This window comes from Pagrus pagrus (genome assembly GCF_965226575.1).
Source record: "Pagrus pagrus genome assembly, chromosome: 4".
NCBI lineage: Eukaryota > Metazoa > Chordata > Actinopteri > Spariformes > Sparidae > Pagrus > Pagrus pagrus.
Window position 1 is genome coordinate 12,798,556 of NC_140188.1, and position 14,507 is coordinate 12,813,062.

At 42.2% G+C, this 14,507-nt stretch overlaps 1 protein-coding gene across 1 annotated transcript in view; it reads right to left on the reverse strand.

Annotated features, from left to right (window-relative positions):
* Positions 1 to 31: 31 nt before the first annotated feature.
* LOC311256556 (rho guanine nucleotide exchange factor 26-like) overlaps positions 32 to 14,507 on the reverse strand; it is a 29,199-nt gene continuing 14,723 nt past the window's right edge. Inside the window, exons 12-15 of the mRNA XM_084351690.1 lie at positions 11,191 to 11,400; positions 4,157 to 4,227; positions 2,977 to 3,081; positions 32 to 2,664 (exon numbers count right to left, since the gene is read on the reverse strand). Of these exons, the coding sequence (XP_084207816.1) occupies positions 2,522 to 2,664; positions 2,977 to 3,081; positions 4,157 to 4,227; positions 11,191 to 11,400 (529 nt within the window). The 3' untranslated portion in view covers positions 32 to 2,521. The remainder of the gene's footprint in view (positions 2,665 to 2,976; positions 3,082 to 4,156; positions 4,228 to 11,190; positions 11,401 to 14,507) is intronic.

Here is a 14,507-nt window from a genome sequence, read left to right on the forward strand (position 1 = left end):
TCCTCAGGAAGAAGAGATGACATCTTGACCATTGAGAATACATGGCAGGCACCAAGCAATTCAGTTTTATTTAGAGTGGCTGATTAAAGTTGATATAAAGTTTGACTTAATAAGCAAGTTTCTGCAATATAAATCTGTATTTTGGAAAACATACATGGTACAATTCAGGCTGTTTTACATATTTACATGTACACAGAAGATTTACAATAGTTACAAGTACAGGAAGTGATTGGAATAAAGGTGAGTTCATGCTTAGATGTGTAGAATTTTCCCTGAGTGCAAATGCAAAGCTTGGAGAGTCCAGATACTCATGTCCTTCTCTGCCCGCCGCCGTCATACCTCGCCTCCTGTAGCTCACCGGTCGTGGTCATCATTTGGACCGGGGCCAGAGCAGTGGGCTTGATAGATTGTGTTATCACCACACTCTGACCAAGCCATTTATTTCTTTTGGCCAGGCATGGCAACACTGAGAAGATGACTCACAGTGGACAATCACATTAAAAGCAGGGCTGCTCTTCCCTTCCGGTCTCCCCATCAGCAGCTCACACAAATTAATTTCAGCTTGCCTCTGTAGCATCACAGATATAAATCCTGAGGGTGGGGTATTTATATATACACCTCTGGTTGGCATCAAGTGTGTGTGATATTTCAGGCTGTCCAAATCATTGAGTGGATCGAGAGAAAAATGGCGTTTGTGACACAAATGTGGAGTCTGATTCATGGCGCTGACATTAACTGGTGACAAACGGCAAGGTGGAGAACCGACACTTGGCCCTTCTGCTGAGCTCATGATGACATATGAGATTATGTCTCCCAGGTGACTGTAATATTTTATATTATCCAATTAATTAAGTTTTATTCTATTTACACAAAGTGCCCAGAGCAAAGTAGCTTTCATTTTTCTTTTACGACTCAGCCATATTGTATTTTCTTGCCAATGTCATTGTTATGGTTTCAGTTCCTACATTAAAGGGTAGGTCCACCAATTTCACACATTAATGGGGGAGTACTCCTGCGTATGTGAAAAGAAAAGAAGAACAAAGCCTTTTGTGGCTCCAGAGGAAGCTGCATGTAATCTGATACATTTCTTGCAGTGATGTCACTGTTGCATTATGGTTAATGTAGGCACCAGGTTTTAGAAAAGAAGGAACTATGCGTGGAAAATTGTTTTGTTTTAATCATTTTTTTTAAACTGTGCATAATAAGTCCAACACTGTTATAGGAGCGCAACACTGGACCAGTGGATAGCCGTTCAGAACTGGCGCCTACATTACCCACAATGCAACTTAGCTACTGAGTGATATCACCAGCGGCAATTTAATCAGATTAAGGGAAGCAGATTTTATCGGTTAACTATTAAAAATGTATGAAATATATTGGATATTTTCTCCGCTCTAAAAGAGTTTTAACCGCTGACATGAACCGTGTTTGATGCAAAGTCAGAGTATGCTACATTAGGAGTTTAAAATGAAGATAAAAAACAGAGTAAACACAAAGTTACTTGAATGATAAAATAAATAAAACAATACAGTTGCTTCATTTTCATTGTGGTGCCCCCATTAACATCTGGCACAACAAAATCCAAACAACATTAAGGCTTAAATGGCTAAAATGTGAAATGTATGTAATATGAGTTTGTACAGTATTTTTTTAAATTACAAATGACTTCAGTTAGATGCATGTTCTCATACCAGTATTTTGTGTTTTGTTATGTTTGACAAGCAAGTATTTGTAATTTCTAACAAGACACTTTTTGATGCATTTGTGCCCATCTCTGATTGTCAGTTAAAACATTTTGCATCGGTTAAATTCTTCGAGGCGATTCATCGATTAATCATTTACATCGCTAATCAGATTACATGCATCTTGTGCAGTAGTACTCTCCAAGACCTGTAAACACACTTCAATGTGTAAAAAATGATGGAGTTACCCTTTAAAGCACACACTGTAAAGAAGCTGCCAATCCAACCCTCTTATTAAAGTTTTTACAATCAGCATCTTCATAGCTAAACAACAGCACACATCAGGCTATAGCGGTACTGTAGTCTCACTTATTACATTGTACACTCAAAAAATATGTTTGGAAAAATAACAAAAATGCACAAAATTTCACACCAACAGTTGATATCTAAGCAGGGTGTTGAAAGCAGTGACTCTGGCGGTGACTGTGAAGTTTTCTAACCATCCAGGGAATTAATGAATGTGACAGATTCCACTGCTGAGCCATCCCACCCACGCAAGGACAGATCTGTGATTAAGGAAATCTCTGTTCAATCGCTGTGTTTGTTCTGCACGGTCTTTGCTTTGAAACTCAGGCAGCATGCCCTATTATTTACTGGACGCTGAGCAGAAGTCTTCATCTTTATATCCAGAGTCCAGCAGCCGCCAAAGCTCCCGGACTGGTCCCACGTGGTCCCTCAAGGGCAGGTCACTGATGCTGTTACTGAACTCATTTGTCTGGGTCACTGCTGTGTCAAAGGGTCTCTTTAACAGCTGAGGAAAAAGCCCTCCCTGGTCCCGCTCATACATTAGTCTCCAATCCCTGCAGGCGGTCCATCCTCTGCATGTTGCGTTCGATGGTGGCCTGGCACGTGATTGGTTCGGCACACTCGGCGAGGAACCACCCCCTCTCTCCGTCGCGCAGTCGCTCGCCTTCATACCAGCCTGAGAGGAGAGATTGTATGAATACGGGAAAAACTGAGGAATGCGTTGTGTTTACTGTCCTTCTGTTCTTTAATATGAAAGCCGGTTGCCATGGTCACCGAAAGGGAAATGACCTTTAGCCTTTGTGCAGATTTAAAAGCACATCTTCAAACATCTGTGAAGTCTATTGTACGTGAGGCAGGCAGGTATTGAAACGGAGAGTGTATAAAAGTGCATGATGAAAGGACGCGGTTAAAGTAGGAAGCTGGGGAATGAGAGGAATACTAAAGAAGGTGAGTGAAAAGGAAGCGGAGGCATCGAGCGCTGACGTACCGTCTTCTACAGCCTGCGAGACAAGCACCACATCAGCCACCTGCAGGGACAACTCGTCTGGCTGCTTGGCTGTGTAAGTTCTGATTACCTCCACCTGCATGACGTCTGAAACACAAACACAGGTCACATAAATCACTTCAAAGTTGCACTGGGTTTGTTTGAAAATATGGAAACCAACCCGTGATTGAATTATGTAGTAGTAAGTACATTTAATCAAGTAGTTTCCGGTATTTCTATTTTGTACTTGTGCTACTTCATACTTCCACGACACTACATCTTGGAGGCAAGTATTGTACTTTTTACTTTACTTGCACAAATTAAAGATGTTTACATGTCTTGGTGAGTGCCACTACATACATACATACATACATTCCTCTAGAGGAAGCTGCATGCAATCTGATAAGTTGCCACCAATGATGTCACTCAGTGGCTAAGTTGCACTGTGGGTAATGTAGGCGCCATGTTTTAAAAGAATGCGTGAAATTTAAAAAAAGGCTACCTCTGGTTCTGCTTTGTACATTTTCATCATTCGTTTTTAAACTGTCCATGAGTCCAACAGTGTTTTAGGACTGCAATGCTGGACCAGTGGACCACTTTTCAAAATCTGTTGCCTACATTACCCACAATGCAGCTTAGAAACTTATCAGACTGCACGCAGCTTCCTCTTGCTGGGCTTTTTACAATTTTTTTAACATACGCAGTAGTACTCCCCAAGACCTGTACACATACTTTCAAATGTAAAATCGGTGGGGTTTCCCTTTAAATGTGTTTTTTATTGATTTTATTTTCATTGTGCATCTAAATATAGGAGTATTGACTGAATTCTTTAATCTTTCTTCAATCGATCCCTTGATCTAACTGCACTGGTTTACTTTTAAATGATGTGTCTCTGTATTGCTCGCCTGTACTTCTGCAAGTTTAAATTGTGAATCTGTTTGCTGTGACTTGCCTCAATGTTTTCACGAGACAAATGTTGAATATCAGATCTTTCACTTTTAACAAAGTAAGCTTTAACACAATAACTACTTTTACTCTCACTGGAATTGTTTTGAACAAGAGAATTGTTTTGAAATCAATGTTAGAAAAACAGTTTCCACAAACAACCACACGGTGGTGCAATAGGCTAAAAGTAGAGGTCAGTGGAGCAGAGCCTGTATGTGATACGTGTGTGGGAACTCACTGGTTCTGTCCTGACACTTCTTGTTGTTGACATTGTGGCCCAAAGCAGTGATCCATCGAGCACGCTCGTTCCTGAAGGCAAACATAACAGCAGACAAACAGGTTATTAAAATGATCAATATGAACACAATGGAAAGTTTTACCACTCCTTTACAACTCCTAAAACTCAACAGTGATGTCGGAGTTGCTCCCCTCCTGAACCCTGGTTAAAGTAGTTTAATTGTTATGATGTTGTATTACAGATGTGGTTCACACCCTGTCACACGCAGCTACAACAGACCGTCAGGATTCATTTAAACCGACTAACATCAAATCTGGCTGGCCCGCACACAAGCTAACAGGCTGTTGAGGCAAATGCATTATTTGGTTGCCCAGCCAGTGTTGCCTCCCCCCCCCCCCTCCTCTCTGTCCCCCGTCAATGAGAGAACAGAGGTGAGTTTTCAGTGGGAGAGAACAAGCACAAAGGCCGATTCTCAGGAGGGGACAGACCTGCTTTTGCTCTCTTTCTCTCTCTTGTGTGCGTTTCATGGGAAAAAAAAAACAGTGGGTGGAGTCGCACAGGTCAGATTCCAAGAAACTCTACCTCTGATATCACCTGTTCTCATCCCCTACTGATGGAAGGATTTAGAAAGAGCCGGAGTGGGGGAGATAAAGGGGGGGGTTCAGGAAATGAACCAGAGGGGGGTTATACACTGAGGCCCTCTGTGACTCAGCGGCGCTGGCCCTCATCATGCAGATGGGTACAACATGCACAGACAATCACGGACTGAGCGAGGCATTTGTGTGGACGCTCTTCACATGGGCCTCAAATGGACCTCAAACTGGCAAGTCCCATGAGTCAGACCTCATTATTGTGTTCCCGTCGTACACATGCCGTTTCCAACCCCTTTCAGGACACACAGGCTGTAAAACACCAGGTCGCCTCATCCCTCAACAGCTAATTGGACTGTGTGAAATCACCATAAATCTTTATAACCATTACTGTGGATCAAAATCAGTGGCTTAGAGGTTGTCAGTGTGCACCCACAATGCAGTATTACGACTGTTAAAGTGCAACCTTTGGAGCTGAACCGCACATTTTTATAGTCTCAATTGACAGCTATCAGGTCAATCACCTCTTTTGGTACCTTTCAGTATTTACTACTGACATTTTAACCAGGCCATCTCTTGGGCTCATAGTCCAGGTAGGAATAAATCATTAGTCGACAAAAGTGACGTCAATTCATCTATTAATAGTTGGTGTTTGTTTAGATCTGTTTCCTGCTCTCGAGCTGACTCGAGAGGTTAACTCAGCTTTCATTTTGGCCTCTCTTGATACTGGCGATGCTAATGTTTAGATGTTTGACAGGTTGATGTTGATGTCGACAGATTAATCAATAATTAATTAAATAGTTAGTTAGCCTTATTGTACGAAAAAAGATATTTCAATCTGGACTAAAGTCGTGGACCGACTGACGGACACGGCCATCCAGTTGACCGTGCTGCTAGCATGGCTGAAAAAGAGAGAACGACATTGCTGCCGGGCACCATCACGTCCACGTTAGCCACTGATGACTAGGCGCAGCACATATTTATGCAGATCTACTTATTAAGCTTTCAACAGCCCGTGAATGGCAAAGCATTCAACAGAAGAAAGTGGTGAAGGCAAAAATGGAAGAGGCAATACCAGCTGCCAATTACATTCCTGAAACACACACCATATCATTTTTTTGCACCCAACAGTGACAGTCACTGATACATTTGGGATCCATCTGCCGCGGTGACCTCTGCAGTGTCTCCTGCCTGCTTTACAGGCCGACAGTCTGGTAACCAACAGACTGGACATCCCACGGGAACACACATACAAGAGATAAGCGAACTTCTTCTAGCGTCCGAGCTGCTCCGTGGGAAGGGCAGCTGCGAGTCGCCGCTTCTGACAGCTGGACACACATGCCGACGGTCAGATACTGTACATGTGCACATACATGACCACGCCATCGTGACAGGTCGCTTTCTCATGCTCAAACAGCTGAAATACTTTATCAGAGCTACGAACGTACACGTAGTCAGTATATGTCCGGCAAACAGGCGACAGGCACTTCATGGTTATCTGTGGAATGTGTGGCACATACCGAGAGGTTCAGGTAAAAAAAAAAGCAGCCTGTGAGAGTGTTTGTTCACAAGCTGCATATGCAACAGCAGGTGTTCGCCCTCTTCCCCTCTGGGTGGCTACAGGCCCGTGCAGGATCGGTCTATTCATGGTGGTAAAGCTCCCTCTGCTTTTAACCATTCATCCCAATGTGCACGAGAATGCCAGGAATCATAAATCTATTGTCAGAGGTTTTTGTTTCACCTCTGAAAAGCGGAGATGCCTGGCCGCTGCACTGTGGAAGCTCCTTCGCACAGGCAGATAAAGAGCGACGACAGCCCGTTCCTAACCTTCCCTCCTCTGCCAACTTCAAATCAACAGCAGACTTCTGTTTTTCATCTCTTCCTCTCCTCCTCATCCCTTTCTGTTCTCTCCTATCAACTTGTTTACTCTCAACCAAATCCCTCCCTTGTTTCCACTTAACCACAGGTCAGAACAGCATTCGGGTACAATTATTACTCATCCGACAAAAACATGAAGTCTCTCCGCCCGGAGCTGTCCAGCCAGGGAAACTCCCCCGGCAGACGGAACGATTCCCATCGGCTTCTCGTTATCATATAAATGAAAGCAGACTTAGAGAGAAAGTCAAAAACAATAACAGAAATGAAATCAGAAACAATGCCAAAGTGTGCAGCTGAAGTACAGACTCCCTCCTCTGGCCGGGGATGTTACATAACCGGCGCTGCTTTGTGTTATAGCCGCATATCTGCTGCAGACTTCTGTAGCTGCTCTGTTCCACTAAAAGAGAAGCACTATTCACTGACTCTGGACAGGACACGACATCAGGGTCATGGGGAAGGCTCGCTGGCATGAACACAACCAAACAAAAAGGATACAGAGAAAAGGAAGAAGACACAGACAGAAAAAAAAGAAGAGAATCACAAACGATTGCTAGAGAGACTGTCAACAGACGAGCCACAGAGACGTCCTTGTGCCATCTCCGATCCAGCTGTCTGTCTGAATTCCTGATGTATTATGTAACCGCTGCGGTTAGAGATTGATCTCTTGTATGTGTGCTACTTAAGACCTCACACGTCGATGTAAAAACACAGGTAAGGCATCGGCTTAAAGGGCTGAGCAGGTGGAGAACAAATGAAAAATGAAAGCAGAAACAGACGCCCACGCTGACCAACGCGAGAAAAAGTCCAATCCTACAGTTTTCATTTCCACAAAGCAACAACACAGACCCGCCTTCAGCCAGAATGTGTGGAATTTCACATCGGAGTCCGAGTTTAGCTGCACTTAAATTCAGTGGTGAGGTGAGCAATAAAGGCAAGTGTATGCAAAACATCTGCTGGCTTCTCAGTATCCTTTTCTGTCGTATACGATACACCTGCTCCAACACTCATTAACAGGTATATCTTGCACAGAGCAGGTTTGATGGTTTTTCCCTTTTGAACTGTGACAGCAAGAAGAAATCAGCCGACCGTCCTGTTCCATCCAATCAGCAGCGTCCTTCCCACACTTTGCTTACCACTCAGTGAGGACGGAAACACACAGTTTGGGTACTTTCAAGTTAAAATTGTAAACTCAGTTAATTAGCTTTATTTTTATTAAATTTATACATAACTTTTCATTTAAATGCACTTTTTAAAAAAGGTGCCATATGTAAGAATTGGCCACCTGTCAAATTCATACTCAAAACAAACAGGGGGCAGCACATCACCAGGCTAACCGCTAACTGCTGCTAACTGTAGCTGCTGCTAGATAGTCAGCTCGATTGGCCGTGCAGCTAGTGGTTCAGACCGAGAGCTCGGAGCACCGCAGGGGTGTTGGTGTTTACACTGCTAGCACAAGAATGTTGACCAGAACGGACTCTCTAATAACTAATATCTCTAAGGTCTATATCTATAATGTCAAAGTTTTTTATTTCTTCACACTCTGTTGATAATTTTGGTTAATATTTCCAACTAAAATTGTTACATATTGCACCTTTAAACAAATATATTATTTAAGCAAGTCACAGTATCTTGAAACGATAAGACTACTTACGTATAATGACAGAAACAAGAGTACTTAACCTGATTGATAAATTGAGCAAAGCAGAAAATCAATATTGCAATTTTAATAATTAATTAATCATTTATCAAGCAAAAAGACTGATTAGACCTGTGCTCATTCGCCCAGCTTCTGAAAAGTGAGTATTTGCTGCTTTTCCACTTCCCATCATTAAATTGAATATTTTAAACGTTGTGCTGTAATGATTTGTCAATTTTTATTGATTAGTAGATCGATTGAAAAAAACGTTTCTATTATTGCAAATTGAATCCATTTGGGTTTGCGTTAGTCGAACAACAACGAACGATTTAACACCTACAGCTCCGAAAACTAGAGATTTGTCATAGTTTGCTGGCATTTTATTGACGACGCAATCCTTTAATGTAAAAATAATCAACATCATTGATTCAATAATGAAAATAAGAGATAGTTGCAGCCTATTAAAACAAGAAATTTGGAGACATCACGCTGGGCTCTAGAAACTATGCATTTATTTTTCTATTTTCTGATTTTTAAAGATTTAACAAATAATCAAAAAATGGTTTAATCAATAAAGGAAATAACCATCAGTTCCAGCCCTACTCTCCACTCTAACAGCATTTTCTAAGCCTGACACTTATCATTGTCCTCTCTACTTGATTTAAATCTGATAAAAGACCAAAATAGGCTGACTAATGTAACACCACTTCCATGTGTCATGTTGGCTTAGATCACTAAATTGGGATGAATGGCCGCAGGAAGAGGAAGTTATTCTCTGCTCGTCAGCAACAAAGAGCAGACACTGGCTGCTGTCTAAAAGATGAGACACGGGACTGAAGAAGAGTCGGGTAGAGTGAAAATAACAGGCGGGAGGGGGGAGATAGTCGTGGGAAACAGCCCACTTAACAATGAGCCGCTGCTAGGCAACAGCTTAAACAATGGATAGCTGTGCCAGGGTCTCCTCGTCCTCGGCTCGTTCAGGGCTACAGTGAGAGTGAGTGCAGCACACACACACACATCATTACAACTAAGCCGAGGGCCCCAAACGCCGGCTATCAAAAGAGGGAGTCTGGGGGCTTTCCACAGCGACACACACTAGACACAGGGGCACTTAGTCGAGGAGACCCCCTCATGTATACATGGGCAGCGTATAAAGCTCAGCGGGCAGCGTATTTAAGTCACATCACCAAGATTCCCTCCCACACAGTCCACAGCCGCCACACTTAACACTATTACTGCAGTCGCTTTGTCAGTGTTTCTCTTAGTAACAGCACGGGGGCTAATATCAGCGCTCCACACTGCTACACAGCAATAAAACTAGCTTTAACTTTCAGCAGCAGCAGCAGGCAGTGGAGATGTACAGGGGCTCAGTGGTTCCCCTCGGAGGACCACACGTAGCAGCTCCTGTTTGTCAACCGGTTCCGTTCCAAAATTCGTGGAACAAACAATTATTTTCATTATCAATTTAATTGTTGATCATTTTCTCAATTGATCGATTAGGTGTTTGGTCCATAAAATGTCTGAAAAAGTCCAAGATGACGTCCTTAAATGTTTTGTTTTGGTCGTAATGCTCCGATAAAATTGCACTTCTGCCATATACATAATTTGTTTCTTAGTTTTTTTTTATCTTTCCTTTTTTTCTAGTAAAATTCTTGATTCATTCAAGTCACTTCATGAGCGGTCATAAGAAGACATGGCAGCAGGTGGTGTCACCATATATGCACCTGCACCATCTCCCAAGCTGTGGTTTAAGGCTTTTATTACAGCCTTAAAAATAATTTACATTTTAAAACCGTAGTAAAAACTTAAACTCTCCTGGATAATAACTTTACACCCGTAGCCGCAGAATAATGGCAGTGTTTTGTACAGTGGAGCTGAAAACCACACCTTCTGTAATGAGAATACAGAGGGAGGCTCTCTAACCTCGCAGGAATGAAGAGGAACGGGCCCTGTGCGTCTGAAAACACTCCTTAACAAAGCCGTGAACCACAGCAAATAATTACAGTGAAAACCGAGTGTGTGTGTGTCTACGTGCACATGAACTGCGAATCCTCCCGCTAGCTAGAACAAATAAACGCTGTATGAAGCCCAATATACGACAGATCCCCTTTTGTTTGTACGGGTTATATAATCTATCTAAACAACCTCACTTTACTGTACAAAGACAGCCAATCAGAGGAGGGTTTAGCTCCGAGCTTCACCAGCACCAGCACAGCTACGGGCATTAATTTCAAGGAACCTCAAAAACTTCTATTTCTAGGTCAGATGTGTGAGTAATCACTCACGCTGCACATGCAACACATTTCAGCTACAACCAGCAGACTCTAAACAAAGAGAGCGGCCCTGCTCAGAATAGATGGTTGGGTTAAAAACAAAACAATTATCTAGTACAGCCGGTCTGCGTTAGAGTACGACTGCAGACAGTATGACTGTATAGCGGACTAATAAACTTCAGTTCCTAGGTCACGTAAACAACAAGCAGGAAGGCTCAGGCTTTGTCTCGAGACTAGATGTAACAGAATATCCCTGTGAGCTGTAATGGGCCAAAGAGAGGCTCAGTAATAAGAGCTCAGGAGAGAGGGGTGATGGGATTTTCTTACCTTGAGTTAAAAAGCATTTTAGAGCACATAAAGGGGAGATAAGGGAGTTTGTTTCAGGGAAAAGAGAATAAACTAAGCTATTTCTTATGGAAAAACAATAATGAATTGAGACTCTCTGCTTTCTTGACTTGTATATAAATATCAAACCTTATGTCTATCCTGACCTACTATGACGCATCTAAAAATGTCCGGGGTTAACGTTATGTCACCGGAAAGCATGAATCACCAGCATGATCTTGTAAATCTGTAACTGAAACGCAAGTGAAACAAAAAAAACGGCACAATTAAGAGGGACAAAGGTTACAAAAAGAATAAAAAAATTGCACTCACAGCAACTCCGTCCCCAGGATCATGGGCACCTTTTCGCCAGAGTGGTTGCTACGGAAACGCAGACGGAAAAGATGGTTGGCGCCAGCTTGTCGTGAGCTCAGCATGCTGGCGGTGCTTCTGACCGGCGACAGGTTGAGATCCTCCAGCTGGCAGGAGCCCACGGAGATCTGGTCCCTGAGAGCGTAGTCGATCACAGTGTAGCTCTCCTCACTGGAAGAGGCAGAAAGATTCAACATGAGTTCACATTCAAGAAACCACGATAAGTTTAACTAAAGTTTCCAAGCTAAGTTCCAGATTTACACTGGATCATCGTTTTTTCCCTTCCCTCCAGTGTTTTATGTACTGTATGTTCTGCTGGTAAAAGACCTCGAGAGTTAAAAAGGTCAAAGTCCAACAGAAGCTCCCCTCTCGCACAGAAAACACTGCTCCTGAAACGCCTCGTCAGTACTCCCGCCGCCTTTATCTCCGTGACTTTGTGACATCACACATATGCAAATTATTGACTAACGGCTAGTTTGAAGAATTGAATTAGCGCGGCTGCTCTGTTCTTGTTGGTGGTGCTGAGTCAGGCGTGTGTGAGCTGACCAATCAGATGAGACTGGGTTTTCGGGAGGAGGAGCCTTAAAGAGACAGGAGCTAAAACAGAGCGTTTCAGACAGAGGATGTGTTTTTGAGCATTAAAGCATGTAAACCTATTCTAGTAGAACCTCAAAATAAAATTATGAACCTAAAAATGAGCACAATGCTTCCTTTAATTGAATAAACTGCAACATACATAGAGAAAAGATAAGTTACATCCCTGTACGCGTTAAAAAAAACACACACTTTGTAACATCTTAAAAACACTAAAACATACTGGCACACATCGCTTCAGTGGGAAAATGATAGAAAGTGAGTTTGACATTCAAATGTAGTCACTTAAAAACATTTTTCTTGGAACTGTCACAGCCACAAAAGACAAAACTGAAATGTTATTTCAAGATTAAACTGTAACTGGGTTCACTTGGATTGCTTCAAATATCCCGATATTAAGAAACACTTTTGGCGAATATAAATGTGGATTCATTTTCTTACAAACATTTAGACAGACGTAAGTATGGTTATTCCACATTTTGAATTTTTCAAGATGACTTATTTGTGCTTCTCTGATCCCAAACGGTTTCTGTGGTCGTCTGTTAAAAAACCCCAATCATGGGGGCTGGGGTTTTCAACATTGGGGTTTTCAACAGACGACCACAGGAACCATGTTGTGTGTGTGTTGTGCGACGTGCCCTTCAGCCCCAAATTCAGCCGTCTGCTTTCCAGTTTCTGCCCCGACATGGACATGGTGCACCAGTCACCAAACTATACCATGTTGCTGCTACTTTGTTTTTCCAGTACAGATCATTATTTTCTAATTGGCTAATTAATTTGGATTTAAAAATAATAAAAATATAATGAATGCTTGAAAAAAACAAAACATGTATCTTGTCCTAAGTGCAACATTACTTTTGAAATACATAATATTTGCTGATTATGTTCCCACAACACCATCAGCCCTCCTCCCCTGACACATTAAATCTGAGCTCATTGTTTTCAGTGGAGATCTGGTTTCATTATCCCTCAGCAGTTCAGATCCTGAGAGGCTAAACACGGTGTAGTTAATCAAATTCACCTGGATTAATAAATCAGCTGTCACATTAGTATGCCAGTCAGAGGTCCAAACATTCATCTCTTTACATATCATTACACAGAATTAGCTGCCAACTGGTTTCTTTAGCACACAGCGTGCCAACATTTCCCATGAGTACCCTTTACCTGAGCGTGACCCCGTGTCTAGCAGTACACGGAGTGAGTTAGAAACATCTGGAGCTGATTGTGAAACATGGTACCTCAAATGCAGCACGGAACGTGGAGAAAAATGTGTGCGTGTATTTTTTTTTTTCATCGAGCTCTGAAGGACGAGAGCTTAAGTCCAGCCCACATGTGTTTTATCAGCCTGAGAGTGAGCCAAGCTGAGAAGCTACTGGACAGGAACCAGCTTCTTGTAAGCCAGCATGTCCATTAGTGTTCACATTCATGCTGAACACACACACACAAGAGCAGGGACAAAGGTAGCAGTTCAACAAACAGTAGTGACAGTGCATCTGTCCATGTCCGACTGTCTCACTCTTTCATTTACACACATGTGGACTCGGGTCATGACTCACTGGAGAATCCACGGTCACGGCTGGGAAGCTCTCAACAAGGTTCAACTGTTACCCATCAGCCCCTACTGTCCACCAATCAATCAAGTTGAAACATGTCGGCCACAACCACAGACCTCTTGGAAGAGGAGAGCGTACAGAGAGAAGATGGGCTGGGTTTAATAATGAGGACGGACATAGAAAATGCAAGAAAGAAGAGTATTTGCGCTAAAGTTGGAGCTAACTTCAACCGAAAGCTGCTCTCTGTGTCATCCTAATGACCGAGCTGGAATAGAAAAAGGTCGACATTTTCAATACACTTGCTAGCTGTGACTAGCTGTGATGCTAAGAGTAAGTTAGCATGGCCTAGCAAAAAGATTAGCAATAGGAGGACAGCTAGCCAGCTAGCTAGTTCCTCCCAGTAAGGCCATATTGTCGTTTTAAAGGAAGGGGATAGTAAATTTTAAAAAAATAATTGAAAATAATTTATATTAGGTATTTCTATTGGACTAAATACACCGTTTAAGGGAGTTTTAAAAAGATAAAAATGCTTTAAAATTGACCAAAAACCATGAAAACATCCCCTCACTTCATGCCTTAAAATGGCTAGCTAAAACAACAACAACGCTAACAGCAGCTTTAAGGTGAAATTCACAGATGGTTGGAAACAATTATTGTTATAACTTATGGGGGGTTTATACACCTTAAGATCCTCTTAATCTATTAAAAACACCTTAAAATATTATGATTGATCAATTTAGCTACAAATTTGGTGTGAACCTCTGTATTTGCACCTGAATTGATTAAACAAATCAAGAGAAACATATAATGTTATTTTGTTTTTAATCCCTGAAATAACTCCAACCAAGCCTTTCTTGGGAGGCCGGATTTTACAGTCGTCATCATCTCGGTTCCTGACAGCCCGGCAGCTAAAATGCCTGGAATGCCATTTACATGACAGTGGGAAATGGGATGGTCAGGTAATCTGCATGTTTGTCAGGTGAGTTTTCTCATGTGAGCGGGGAGGGGGGCAGGTATACAGCGTTGAGATTATTGCAAAATAGAGGAATGAAGCTGGGTAATAGTTAGAGATACACTTGGTTGAACGGTGCGTTCAAAACTGAAACATTATGAGAAAGAAAAACAGTCTCA